Source organism: Corvus brachyrhynchos, unplaced genomic scaffold (genome assembly GCF_000691975.1).
Source record: "Corvus brachyrhynchos isolate BGI_N302 unplaced genomic scaffold, ASM69197v1 scaffold130, whole genome shotgun sequence".
NCBI classification, from domain to species: Eukaryota; Metazoa; Chordata; class Aves; order Passeriformes; family Corvidae; genus Corvus; species Corvus brachyrhynchos.
In genome coordinates this window covers 571,701-584,299 of record NW_008236193.1, presented here as the reverse complement: position 1 = coordinate 584,299, position 12,599 = coordinate 571,701, and the positions used below count along the sequence as shown (strand labels likewise).

Genomic DNA, 12,599 nt, shown 5'->3' with positions numbered 1-12,599 from the left:
AGCTCCACCGAGGGCTCGGGATCCCGCTTGGCCTTCAGGTGGATCTTCTGCAAGGACACGGGGACATCAGGGCTGGGGACACCTGCCAGGAGAGGCCTCACCCCAAGGGGGGACATGAAGGGAGCGTAGGGGCACCTCCACCAGGAGCCGGTTTGGCTCTCAGCTCTGCAGTGACCTGATTTTCCATGGGGATGAGAGATGTGGGGATTCTCCCGGGGACGCGCAAAGCTCCTGGAGCTCTGGAGCACAGTGTCAACCCCTGCTCCCACTCAGGCTGTGGACACCTCCCAGGCAAGCCCTCACCCCGAGGTGGGACACACAGGGACACCCTCCAGCAGGACAGGGTTTGGATCCCAGCTCCACCATGACTTCATGGTGGGATGAGGAACGTGGGGACTCTCCCAGGGGTCTGCAAAGCTCCCAGGGCTCTGGAGCACAATCCCAACCCTTGCTTCCACCTGGGACTCTTTGGAACCACAAACCTGATGGGGGTGAGCTCCACCAAGGCTGGGGTGGCACCGGGACCTGCACCAGACCCCAGACCCTGCTGGGGGGTCCTGGAGGACAACTCTTACTTCAGCCAAAGGCAGACCCTCTCCAAGAGCTGAATCGGGTCTCTTGGCCCAGGCCCCCCTGCTGGGCCGTGGAACAATTTGGGGAGAGCCCCTGGAGTCAGAGCTGGGTGCCGGTGACCACCATGAGTGGGGCCACCAAGGAGAGGCGACATGTCCCAGCACTACGCTCCTGGGGAACCTGCCCTTGCCATCACCAATCCCAGACACCAACACCGGTGGGAAGCAGGACCCCCCCCCGCCGGTGCCCCCCAGGCCTCACCTGCTGGGTGGTGGCTCTGCCCAGGGTGGCACGGAAGGCGTGGACAGTGAGCGAGGGGAGGGTGTTGACCACCAGGGACAGCAGGACCACGAGCAGGACATAGGGGTCAGTCAGGGCATTCCAGCTGGCATCTGTCGACACAGGGAGCTGGGGGTGATGTTTGAGTGGGGAAGGGGGAGGGGGCAGAGGGAACAAGTGCTGGGGGACAGGCCCCCACCCGGGAAGGTGCTGGGGGCTCTAAAGAGGAGATGGCACCTAAATTGGAGTTCAAAGTCAAGACAGCAGATCGAGAAGTGGCAACGAGGACATGATCTACAGGATGGGAAACAGCTCCTAGCACCATGGGCAGGGAAGGGAAGGATCCCTGGGGCACCTCACCTGGGAAGCGGAAAATGGCGGGGGCTATCCTGAAGGCATCAACACTTTGGGTCAGGAAGGAGAAGAGGCAGTAGAGGAGCAGGCTGGCTGTGACCATCAGGAAGGACAATACTGTCCAGTACTTAGTGTCCAGGACGATCTGTGGGGACAAGGGCAGAGCAGGCAGAGCCCCATGAGAGCCGTGGTGACCCTTGTCCATTCAGCTGCTGTTCCCAAATTCCTCCTCCAGCCCAGGGAGATCAAACCCCAGCCATAAAGCCACTGGGGGATGGTGCCAGAGCCCAGGGACCCTAAAGATCAGCTGTGGGGCAGGATGAGGAAGAGCAGATCAGTGCTCACCTCCACGAGGACCGACAGCAAGGCTGACAGGGCCACTGTGACAGAGAAGGACTCGTAGTCGCCCACAGCCTTGGTGCCAACGTGGTCTTCAAAGGCCCAGAGCGCGACGTAGAAGCTGATGAGGGAGGTGCCCACCCCGTGCAGGAGGGTGACACCAAAAACGCGGTAATTGAAGAGCTCGTCCTGCTGCCCGATCATGTAGAGCTCAGGGAACTCCAGGCTCTTCTTGGCACTCACGTCCTGCCGGGAGAGCATCCCAGAGGGGATGCAGGGATTGGGAGAGGGAGAGAATCGCACACGGGCTGCAGGGATTAGGGGAGGGAGAGCATCCCAGAGAGGGTGCAGGGACTGGGGGAGCAGCATGGGGCCGCCCCACCCCACACACCCTCCGGGACAGCAGTAGAGATGGACACACGCAGTGTGGGTCCCTCTGCCCAGCGGCTCGGGGGTGGTGGGGGACAGGCACCCCAGGACTGAGGGTGAGCTCCAAATGCCCACCAAGCTGCCGATTGTGCCTTTGTGTCCTGGCACCAAGGGCTGTGCAGATGGGTGCAGGGACTGCCGGGCTGATTCCCACCTGCCGAGGGTGGCACGGGGCTGGGTGAGCCCGGTGAAGCCGTACCTGCTCCAAAAGGCCCACGGACAGCACAGGGTAGGCAGTGTAGAAAATGTTGTAGAGTGCAAGGAACCAGCCCTCATAGAGAGGCTAGAAGGGAACAGGGAGAAGCTGTGAGCTCAGAGGTGCTTTGGAAAGACTCACAAAGGATGCCTAGGCCCCAGGACACTCAGATCCAAACATGGAAATCCCCATGGACTTGCCCCATTCCCTGCATCAGCCCCACACTGTCTGTAGGGCCATGCTGCAGACAGAGGTGGAGGCTGGAGCCCCACACGGTGCTGGTCAAGTCACACTTGAGGATGGCCCTTGGGATCAAAGCTCCCATTGTGGAGGAAACCAGCTCAATGCACGTGGGATCCTGCATCTGTCCAAGGCTGAACTGCAGCTCACAAGGAGATCCCAAATTTCCCCAGGGTGCTTTTCCCAGTCCAGCCAGGTGAAAAGCAGATAACTGGTGCAGATAACCAGCTGTGCCTCAGCCAGGCAACCCCAAGAAACTGGACTTGGCAAGGGAGAAAAGGGGACTGAGGTGGCGATGTGGACACGTGTCCTGCAGGCAGTCCCAGGCACGATCCCTGCAGGGGATCCTGAGCAGGGGGAGTTGTAACTCTGGTGTAGAGACGTCCACGGGATGGATGTGACCCCTGCAGCCCTCACCTGAGCTGTGAATCCGCTGTGGAAAGCGAACCACACCTGGCCCAGGAGGCCAGCGAAGGTCTTGTAGAAGAAGTAGCGGAGGAACTTGCAGATGCGCAGGTAATTCCAGCGGCCGTGGACGAGCAGCAGGCGCTGCAGGAAGGAGAACTGGGCCAGGGCGTAGTCGCTGCACTGCACGGCCTGCAGCCCCTCCAGCCCGCTGATGCCCACCCCGATGTCCGCGGCTGCGGGTGGCAAACGCACGTCGGGAGGTTTGGGGCGAGCTGGGGGCTTGATTTCCCCGTGGGTTGTCCCCAGGAATGTGAATCCAGGAGTGACAGACAAAGGGAACCGTCCCCCTCTATCCCATGTCCTGGATATTCCAGGCGTGGTGTGCCAAGGGCACAGCTGCATGTCAGGGCTGCTGGGAGGGGCAGGGACGGCTCTGCCAGCTGCCCACGTTGGGGTTTGAAGGTTCATCAAGGTTCATCCCAGATGCCAAAAGCACACGGGCCACCCTGCACTTGTCTGGGGCTGGTCCCTGTCCTGTGCCTCTCGCTCCCCTCCCAGCACAGCAATGTGGGGAACAGGTTTGGGGCTTCCCCTCCCAGCTCCTCACCCCAAAGGGGAAGCTGAGGTGGTGGAGATGACAAACGGGGCAGCACCATCACCAGCGGGACACACCAACTGGACCCTAACCCCCCCTGCCCGAGCCTCACTTTTGATCATGTTGACATCGTTGGCGCCGTCCCCGATGGCCAAGGTGACGGCCTTCTTGTGCTTCTTCACCAGCTGCACCATCAGGGCTTTCTGCTTGGGGGTCACCCTGCAGCAGATCATGGCCTGGCAGGTTGTGGCCAGCTCTACAAAGGCCTTCTCCACCAGACCTCCCCTGTCCTGTGAGGCCTCGGCCCTGTCACAGCACAGCCACCGCCATGGCCACCCCTTCTCCTCCTTCAGCACCTCTCCCGTGTGGAGGATTTTGTCCTTGAGGGAGAGCACACGTGGTTGGGACCTCACCCATAGCCCTCAGAGCCCTCAGCTCCTCAACAATGCTCGTGAATGCTCCGAAAGAGTGCCTCTGATTTTCTCCAAGTTCATCACAGAGCAGGTGCTGTGACCCAGTATGAGCCCAGCATGTCCCAGTATGACCACAAGAGCTTGTGTCACCCAGCCCGCGTCACCCCAGAACACTGGGCAGCTTTGGTCAAAGCCCCCCAACACCAAATGGTCAGTGCAAGGTTGTTCTCCTCTCCACCCTTTGTTCTCAGCGGGAGGAGCGCCGCGTCCTACACGGGCTGGTGCCACCCAGGACTTTGATACCGCCACGGTGGGAACAACCATCAGGCAGGGAGCAGAGAACAACATCCAGGTGCCACCTTACCAGGAAGTCCCCGCTGACGATGATGGCTCTCTGGTGGCACGGAGCCTCTGGGCGCTGCTGGGAGAGGTGGCGGCTGCACGGGGCGTCCCCACTGCCACTGAGGTTGTTGTTGCTCTCCCAGTAAACCTGGAGGATCTCACTGTGGGAGGAAGCGGGGGTTGGACATGAGCTGGGGACACTGGGAATGCTGGTGAGACCCACAGTGGGCCTTGGTCATCTCAAAGCCAGGGAGATGGGACTGTGGTGGGAACAGGGGGGACAAAGAGGAGGCTCACTGATAACAGAAATCAGCCTGGTTTAGAGGCTGGAGAGAATCTGAAACCCTTTCTGGTCAAAGCCTGCCAAGGAAGAGTGTGGGGGCAGAAACAGGTGGGGAGGCCTGGAAAAGCATCAGAGGAGGACCATGGACATCCAGGCTGGCACAGGGAAGGAGAAGCACCTCTGGCTGAGCTGAGCTCTGCCCACCCTGCCCTGGCCCCTCTGCCCTCGGGTGTCCTCAGCAGGGGCAGCACTGTCCTGAGCCAGGAGGTGACGATTCCTCACCTGACCTCCTTCTCCTCCAGGATCTCCATGTCGTCCGTCAGCAGCCTGCAGGCGTAGCCGATGTTCACTGCGGTCTCTGCAACACCCAGCTGTCAATGGGCCATGGTGCTGCCCCCAGCCCAGGGCAGCCCCCAGCCCTTGGCTCCAAGAGCCCTTGGTGGGCAGCAGCTGCTTCCCCTGCCTCAGTTTCCCCTGCTGCTACTGGGGAGTAAAGGGAGCAGCAGAACCAGTACCTGCCCACCCCCAGCGGCCCTTCTCCTCTCTGGTCCTGGTTAGGGGAGAAGCTGAAATGTGTTGGGGGGTCTAGGGGTGCCCCCACTGACCTTGTTTGTCTCCTGTCAGCACCCACACTTTGATGTTGCCCAGTTTCAGCAGCTGGATGGTCTCGGGGACTCCATCTTGCAGCTTGTCCTCGATGGCCGTGGCCCCGAGCAGCTGGAGGGGGTGACGGGGTGTCATGGCATGGGGCAGGGCAGGATACGGGGGTGGGAATCACCCCTGGATCCAACCAGCAGCCCTTGCTGGGGGTAGACACAACTCGACAGCTACAGCTTAACACCCCGGTGTCCGCTGGCACGTCACAAAGTCACCCTGGGGGAAAACTCCTCCTGTCCTCCCACCCAGGGAATGGGCATTGGGTTGGACACTCACACCTCATCCTGGAGAGCCAAACCCCACGTGCCTGCCCTCTGGAGCACAGAGAGCTCCTCCTGACCCCGGCCCCATCCCACCTGCAGGTTCTGCTCCATCTCCTCGTAGAGCCTGTCCAGCTCCCGCGCGCGGTCCTGCAGCAGCACCGTGGCCTCGCGGTGCCTCTGGCTCCAGGCACGGAACTCGGCCTCGCTCACCTCCCTGCTGGCCACGCACAGCGTCCTCAGCGTCTCCTCTGCAAAGCGCTGCAGGGAGGAGACATCAGGACTCTCCTCCCTCCCCAGGATCACTCTCACAGGACCAGGGATCACCCCAGGCCGGGCGTGGGCAGAGCCAGAGACACTCCAGGTCCTGGGCATCTCTCTCTGGGCTCTGACTCCCTTCCCCCATCCTAGAGCATCCCCATGAGCATCCTCGGATGCAGCTGGTCCACGCAGAACACCGAAGGTGGATTCCATGCCCTCTTACCCCCTGTCCCATATGCAGGTGGGGCTCCTAGGGCAGAAGGCAGAACCCAAATCCCTAATGCAGAGGGAGGAAGAGCAGCAGGGCACTGCAGGACACCCAGCCCAAAGCCAGCAGGAGGGAGAGCAGTCCTGTCGCCCCGGGCTGGTGTGGGACTCACATCCAGCGCCCTCTCGGTGAGGGTCTCGTTGGGCCCCCGCCTCCGCAGCCTGTCCAGGATGACGGTGTCGGCACCCTTGGTGTAGAGCCGGATGGTGCCCTGGGGGTCTCGCACTGGCAGGGAGGGGAAGGACACCTTAGGTCCCCTCAGAGATGGCTCCCATTCATCGCTGTCCCTGCACAGCGGCCACACTGGCCCCTGTTGAGCCCCAGAAGGCACCACAGGGCTCGCTGGTGCTTTTCCATCTGTGGCCATGGGAAGCACAGGAATATCCCAGATCTGCACCACCACAGGGCAGGACCAGGCCTCAGGGACTGTCAGTTCCTCACACAACTCCTCTGAGCCCTGCATTTACCTCCTCTCTCTTGGCTGCTCAAACCCTTCTTTGGCTGCCTTCACCAAGGGTGAGCAAATCCACAGGGATGACCAGGATGACCCTTAAGAGCCCGGTGCCAGTTGTGGCCACCTGCAGCCATCCCGGTGCCATCCCTTATAGGGCTGAGCACGGAAGGGACCCTGGAGGTCCCCCTGAGACAGCCCCCATCACTCACCCAGCACAGACATCCTCTTGCGGTCGCTGTTGAAGTCCAGCATGGCCAGCAGCTCGTAGGTCCTGGTGCTGCCCAGCTCCCTGATGGTGATGGTGTCCTGTGTCCGGGCCAGGAAGACGTAGCCCAAGTTCTTGGCTGCCAACACCAGCGCCTCCTCATCTGGGGAAGCTGCCTGGTAAACCAGCTGGTCTGCAGGAGAGGGGTAGGGATTGCACACAGGGATTCCCAGCCAAACCACACTGGAACAGCTGAAACACCCCGTTCTTACCCAGCAGCAGCTGTGACACCCTGAAGCCTGAGCTACCAGGCTGGGGAAACTCAGTGCTGCTTGTTTCATCTGGAGAGAGACCTGGGGCAAGGGCCTGGGGTGACAGGGCACGGGGAATGGCTTCCCAGTGCCAGAGGGCAGGGCTGGATGGGATCTTGGGCAGGAATTGTTCCCTGGGAGGGTGGGCAGGCCCTGGCCCAGGGTGCCCAGAGCAGCTGGGGCTGCCCCTGGATCCCTGGCAGTGCCCAAGGCCAGGCTGGACACTGGGGCTTGGAGCAGCCTGGGACAGTGGGAGGTGTCCCTGCCCATGGCAGGGGTGGCACTGGATGGGCTTTGAGGTGCCTTCAAGCCCAAACTATTCTGGGATTCTATGACCCCTTTTGCTCCTTGTCCCAGACAGGATTATCCCCCTTGTGCTTCTATTGCCGCCCATGAGCTTTAAAACAGCCCCAAACACAAATCCATGACACAGGGGCAGTGGCACGAGCCACGCCTGGGCTCTCACACCCACTGCTTCCCACAGCTGAGCTTTGCTGGGCGCTGCCAAGCCCACCACAGCCCCACTGCCCTGAGGAGCAGCTCAGCCCCGCTCCCAGCACCTCAACCCACCGCCCCTGTCCTCCACCATGACGGTGTGGCAGAGGGCCAGCAGCCTCAGGAACTCCCTCAGCACCGGGTCATCGTCCCTCTGGGCGGCTTCCAGCAGCGCCACATCGCAAACATCCAACTTCTGCTCGCCGGGGTGCTCCCAGCTCAGCCCCGAGCCCTGCAAGAGGCACAGGCAGGATGCAGGAGCCCGGTGGGACTGAGCACGGGGCTCTGTCCTCAGGAGCAGCGGGGATGGGACACAGTGGCACTCTGCTGGCACGGACCCAGGGCAGAGGCTGAGCCCAGCTCTGCACTGCCCACGCCAAGGGGGTGGGAATGAAAAATCCCGAAAAATCAGAACTGCATTATTTTATAACCCTGGTTCCCCTGTCCTTAACGGCAGCTGAGGAGGGGCAAACTCGGCAGGCCCCTCTGAGAGCCTGGACCCCGCTGGGAGCCAGCTGAGCTCCTCAGCACCAGGCTGGGCCACCAGTGACAGCCCTGTGGCACGTGGGAGGGGGGACTTACGCACCGGTGGCTGTTTGTTCTCGTGGCCTGTGCCTGGACCTGCCAAAATAAAAACAACCCAGTTAATAGAGGGCTGGCAGGGGGCTTGGAGCAGCTTCTCTGGAGGGACTCGTGCTCCTGCTGGCCAAAAAAATGGCCAAAAGTCACCAATTCAGCATCTCCTCAGTGTCAGACCCCACTGGGATATCCAGGCCTCACTTTTTTGGCTTTTTGTTCAGATTTTCACCATGATTTTAATGTTAAAAATTCAGGGCTACTTTCACCTGCATTTCCTGGGAGATTCTGCATTTGGCCAAAGACTTGCTGGGATTAGGGTGAGGCTGCTCCGCAGAGGTGGAATTTGCTGCACCAGGCAGGGAAAATTTGGTTTGTTCCTGCTTAAAAGCTTTGTGAGGTTTTTTTGGCCCTCCTTTTTGCTTTTACCACTGTCCATTTGTCTCAAGCACATGATGCTTATCTCAGGGAAACAGAGCTCCATGCTAAAGCTTGGGTCTGCCCTGCATGTTGAGTTTCACTAATTTAGCATCATGACTAATCCCAAAGTGAGCCAAGAGCTGGAGCAAGTACAGCAATGAGAAGAGGAAGGACTTGGCAATTTTCAAGGTTTTATGGGGAAAATCAAGCAGAATAATTAAAAATAACAGTTTTTTTAAATGTAAAAAAAATGTAAAAAAAAACCCCAAAAACCCCAAACAGACAAATAAAAAAACCCCAAACCCAAAAAAGCAAAGAGCAATTACATATGTTCACTCTAATTAAACAACCTAAGGACAATGATAAGTTCCTCGCCTCCTCCACAGGTCACCTGAAAGCCCCAAAGTTTCCCAGATTTGGAAACCGAGCTGGAGATTCCCCAGAAAACGACGCAAAGAAGAAAAGCAACAGCTCCTCCTTCTCTGCAAGACCTTAAGAGGAAACAGAAATCCACGGGCTCCCCTGGCCCCTCTCCCGTTACTCCCCTGCCTGGGCCAGCATCAGCTCAGGATTCCAGGCGGGATCCAGCTCACCCACACCGCTCGTGGTGCAGCTGCCCCAGGGTCCTGCCCCAGGCTCCCTTTTTTATCAGGGAAAACTTTGCTGATCTCAGCTGAGTTTGGGCCACCAAACCTCTCCCATGCTGGAGGCCAGGACCATGCCCTGGCTCCGTGTGCTGGGAACACCAGACCAGAGGGACCTCAGGGGTGGCAACGCCCCAAAAACGTGGGGGATGAGGACAAGGAGAATTCCTACAGCACCAACCCAACACCAATCCACCTGTCCCAAGCACCCTGGCAAGCCAGGAGGAGTGGAAAGAACCAGCTCCAGGTTCACCTGATCCTCTACAAACTTATCCCAGCCCGGGTTACCGTAGATGGTCCCATTGACGCAGCATTTCTTGAAGCTCATGATGTTCTGTGTCAGGGTGCCCGTCTTGTCCGAGAAGATGTACTCGACCTGGCCCAGCTGGTCACTGAGGCTGGTGCTCCTGGCCTCGGCTGGAATGTCCTTGGCACCGTAATACATCTCCAGACCCCAGTTAATAAAACAGCTGTTCAGTTTTTTGAATTCAAGCCTAAGGAGTCCAGGAGGAGAAAACAGGGAGAAGGAGGTGGTGTTCCTCACAGCCCAGGGGCACCGGGCACCTGGCACAGGAAGGAGAGGCAGGAGGAGCTCCCCACCTTGATCCTACTGCTCTGGGCTTGGGGGGGGGCCAGAGGGTTTTCACTGCTTGTGGCCAGGCTTCCAAAAGGCTCATCACCCACTGGGTCCCCTCTGGAATTCTGGCCCTTGGTGACCAAATTCACAGACCTGGAGGTCCAGTGAAGGGTCCAAAGTTTGGAAACAGCTTTTTCCAACACAAATTGTGATTGTTGCCTGCACAGAGCAGCTGTGTCTTTCTCCTCCCCACCCTGCTGCTGTCCACAGGAAGCACAGGAATATCCCAGATCCTGCTCCTGGGGAGCAGCACCTTCCTCAGAGCCACCCTCAGCCTGCCCACGATGCCCAACACCAGCACGGGGCTTGGATCCCTGCTCTGCTTTTCCCCTGGGAAGATCTCAGAGCACGTCCTTGGTGTTTGTAGGATACACACCCCATCCATCCCTCCCCTCTCCCAGCTAAGAGAGCACCTGGGAATGACCTTGGCCACACCCTGACCTTCGGTGCAGCCCCATTTTGGGGCCGTGACCCCAGTTCCAGGTGAGGGGCATGGGCAGGGGGCGGGTGCTGAGCGCTGATCCCTTCCAAGCTCCGTGGTCCTTACGTTATGTACATGGACATGGGAATGATGATGCTCAGGAGGATGGTGAAGCCCCAGAAGTTGAGGAAGGCCTGCTGGGCAGGGGTTGTGTGCTTGTAGAGGGCAGCCAGGTAGCTGTGCTTCTCCTGGAATGTCCTGGCCCAGAACCCAGAGGCGACAGCGAGGCCCAGGGACGTCAATAACAGCACCAGAAAGATCTGGGGTGGGAAGCCAGGATGAGAAGGTCCCAAGATGAGAAAGTCCCAGGATCACAGAGCCCACCAAACTCTTCTCTAGAAGGCTCCAAAGAGACTTTAGAGCCCCTTGCAGGGCCTAAAGGGGCTCCAGGAGAGCTGCAGAGGGACTGGGGACAAGGCATGGAGGGCCAGGACCCAGGGAATGGCTTCCCAGTGCCAGAGGGCAGGGCTGGATGGGATCTTGGGCAGGAATTGTTCCCTGGGAGGGTGGGCAGGCCCTGGCACAGGGTGCCCAGAGCAGCTGGGGCTGCCCCTGGATCCCTGGCAGTGCCCAAGGCCAGGCTGGACATTGGGGCTTGGAGCAGCCTGGGACAGTGGGAGGTGTCCCTGCCCATGGCAGGGGTGGCACTGGATGGGCTTTGAGGTCCCTTTCAAACCAAACTGCTCTGGGATTCTCTGATTCTCTGAACATGTTAAACCCAAGGTATTTTGGGCCAAATATTGCAGGATGAAGAAAATCAGCACCACCCAAGCAGGAGGTCTCTCATGAGGAGCCCTGTGAGCCACCCCAGGAGCTGGGCAGAGGTGTTTGCACCACACCCACCACGACCACCAGCCGGTCCATCATGTGGTCCAGCTTGGTCTTCTTCCTCTTGATCTTTCCACAGTTCCTCATAATTTTGGAATCAAACCCTGGGCAAGAAACATTTCCAAAGTAAAAATGCAAGTCCCCAGAAGGCTCAGCTGCAGCTCAGTGAGGCTGCTCCCCTCCATAATGACACCTCCCCTGCCCTGAAGAGTCCAGAGGAGCCCCTCCCTCCATCAGCATCCATCGAGCCGTGGCTGCACGCTCCAAAACATGATGTTCACATCAGATCTCACCCTCCCTCTCCCACAGCTCCCCACAGCCCAGCCCTGAGCTGCCCTGGGTGGGTTGGATCCGGGACAAGGTGCAGCTGGCAGATACCCTGGGCTGAGGAGAGGTTTGGCACTACCTCACCTCCCACCAGCAACCCCAACACCATCAGGAACACACCGCGGCAGCTCCTCCACCACCTTGTGCCAGCTGGGAACGGCTTGGGCAGCTTAAAACCCCCGTGATGCCAGGCAATTCCTGCCCTTCCTGCCCGGGCAGGGACACTTGCCTGCGTAGAGCACCAGGCCGTAGCAGAGCGCGGTGTTGCGGACGCGGCAGCCCCGCAGCAGGAGCCGGTCGATGTCCAGGGCGTGGGTGCGGCCCCGCCACCGCAGGGTGCCCGTGAAGGTGTGCATGCGGCTGTTGGGCTCCTCGCACGTCACTCGCCCTGGCACGGGGAAGGGCAGGGGCGAGAGAGAACCTTCCTTGCCCCCTCTCAGCCCCACATGTCCCCCCCAAAGTGGGGCCTCTCGGGAGATTCAGGGTGGGATTTGGGTGGTTTGGGTTGAGGGCCATGGAGGCACTGGGAGGTTGGTCAGTGTAGGAACCTCACTGGAGAAGGTACAAACACAACCCCCTTCATCCCCAAGGCTTTGGAGAAGGGAGTTCCGCACCCTGTGCAGGAGCAGCAGGGGCTGAGCTCAGGTTTGGGAACCAGGGCTTGGTTCCAGTGGGAAAATCCAGCTCCAGGGCAGGGGGAAGGTGCCCAACCCCGGTGGATCCATCGCGGCAGAGATGGGAAGTGCCTCCACACGAGGCCTTGGGCTGCCAGCCTCTTGTTGGGCTGATGGCGACAGGGGATCAGAGAACTCCCAAGGTGAATCCATCCCATCCCAGTGGCATTGGCCACATGCCCCCCACCCAGCGGACTCACCATCGAAGGCAGCCATGCTCTCCTCGCTGCCCAGCTCCTGGTGGGTGACCAGAAGGGCCTGTCTGAACTTCAGGTTTGTTTCCCTGTGAGCAAGAGCCAGGGAAGGGGAAATAAAACAACCCCGTGGGGTGACAGAGCTGTTCATAGCCATGAATTGCCAGGTGATCGCACGAGTGGTGGCAGCGGAACACCAGGGAGGGACCTGTGGTGCCACACACGGAGCACTGGCACAGGAAGAGCCCTGGCCCGAGGGCCCTGCCATTAAATCATCCTGCACAGGAGGATGGGCTGGAAGATGGAGACTCTGGCCGGAGGTTGCCAGGTGCTCTGTGGAAGCCTCGCCAGAGCTTTTGGACTCCCATTTTCAAAATCTGGGGCTCAAATCCCCATTTCTGGGCTGTCTGCAGGTTTGGGTTTTGGAGAATCTCCCACACCCTGTGGTTTCTGCCG

At 59.7% G+C, this 12,599-nt stretch overlaps 1 protein-coding gene across 1 annotated transcript in view; it reads right to left on the bottom strand.

The window, feature by feature from the left end:
* ATP8B3 (ATPase phospholipid transporting 8B3) overlaps nucleotides 1–12,599 on the bottom strand; it is a 23,202-nt gene that overhangs the window by 6,607 nt on the left and 3,996 nt on the right. Inside the window, exons 8-27 of the mRNA XM_017738937.1 lie at nucleotides 12,150–12,232; nucleotides 11,505–11,663; nucleotides 10,964–11,052; nucleotides 10,187–10,380; nucleotides 9,291–9,496; nucleotides 7,949–7,983; nucleotides 7,438–7,594; nucleotides 6,561–6,749; nucleotides 6,010–6,122; nucleotides 5,465–5,629; nucleotides 5,057–5,168; nucleotides 4,734–4,809; nucleotides 4,191–4,329; nucleotides 3,526–3,793; nucleotides 2,828–3,051; nucleotides 2,174–2,257; nucleotides 1,552–1,791; nucleotides 1,213–1,351; nucleotides 835–965; nucleotides 4–47 (exon numbers count right to left, since the gene is read on the bottom strand). Coding sequence (XP_017594426.1) covers nucleotides 4–47; nucleotides 835–965; nucleotides 1,213–1,351; nucleotides 1,552–1,791; nucleotides 2,174–2,257; nucleotides 2,828–3,051; nucleotides 3,526–3,793; nucleotides 4,191–4,329; nucleotides 4,734–4,809; nucleotides 5,057–5,168; nucleotides 5,465–5,629; nucleotides 6,010–6,122; nucleotides 6,561–6,749; nucleotides 7,438–7,594; nucleotides 7,949–7,983; nucleotides 9,291–9,496; nucleotides 10,187–10,380; nucleotides 10,964–11,052; nucleotides 11,505–11,663; nucleotides 12,150–12,232 — 2,847 coding nt within the window. The remainder of the gene's footprint in view (nucleotides 1–3; nucleotides 48–834; nucleotides 966–1,212; nucleotides 1,352–1,551; nucleotides 1,792–2,173; nucleotides 2,258–2,827; nucleotides 3,052–3,525; nucleotides 3,794–4,190; nucleotides 4,330–4,733; nucleotides 4,810–5,056; nucleotides 5,169–5,464; nucleotides 5,630–6,009; nucleotides 6,123–6,560; nucleotides 6,750–7,437; nucleotides 7,595–7,948; nucleotides 7,984–9,290; nucleotides 9,497–10,186; nucleotides 10,381–10,963; nucleotides 11,053–11,504; nucleotides 11,664–12,149; nucleotides 12,233–12,599) is intronic.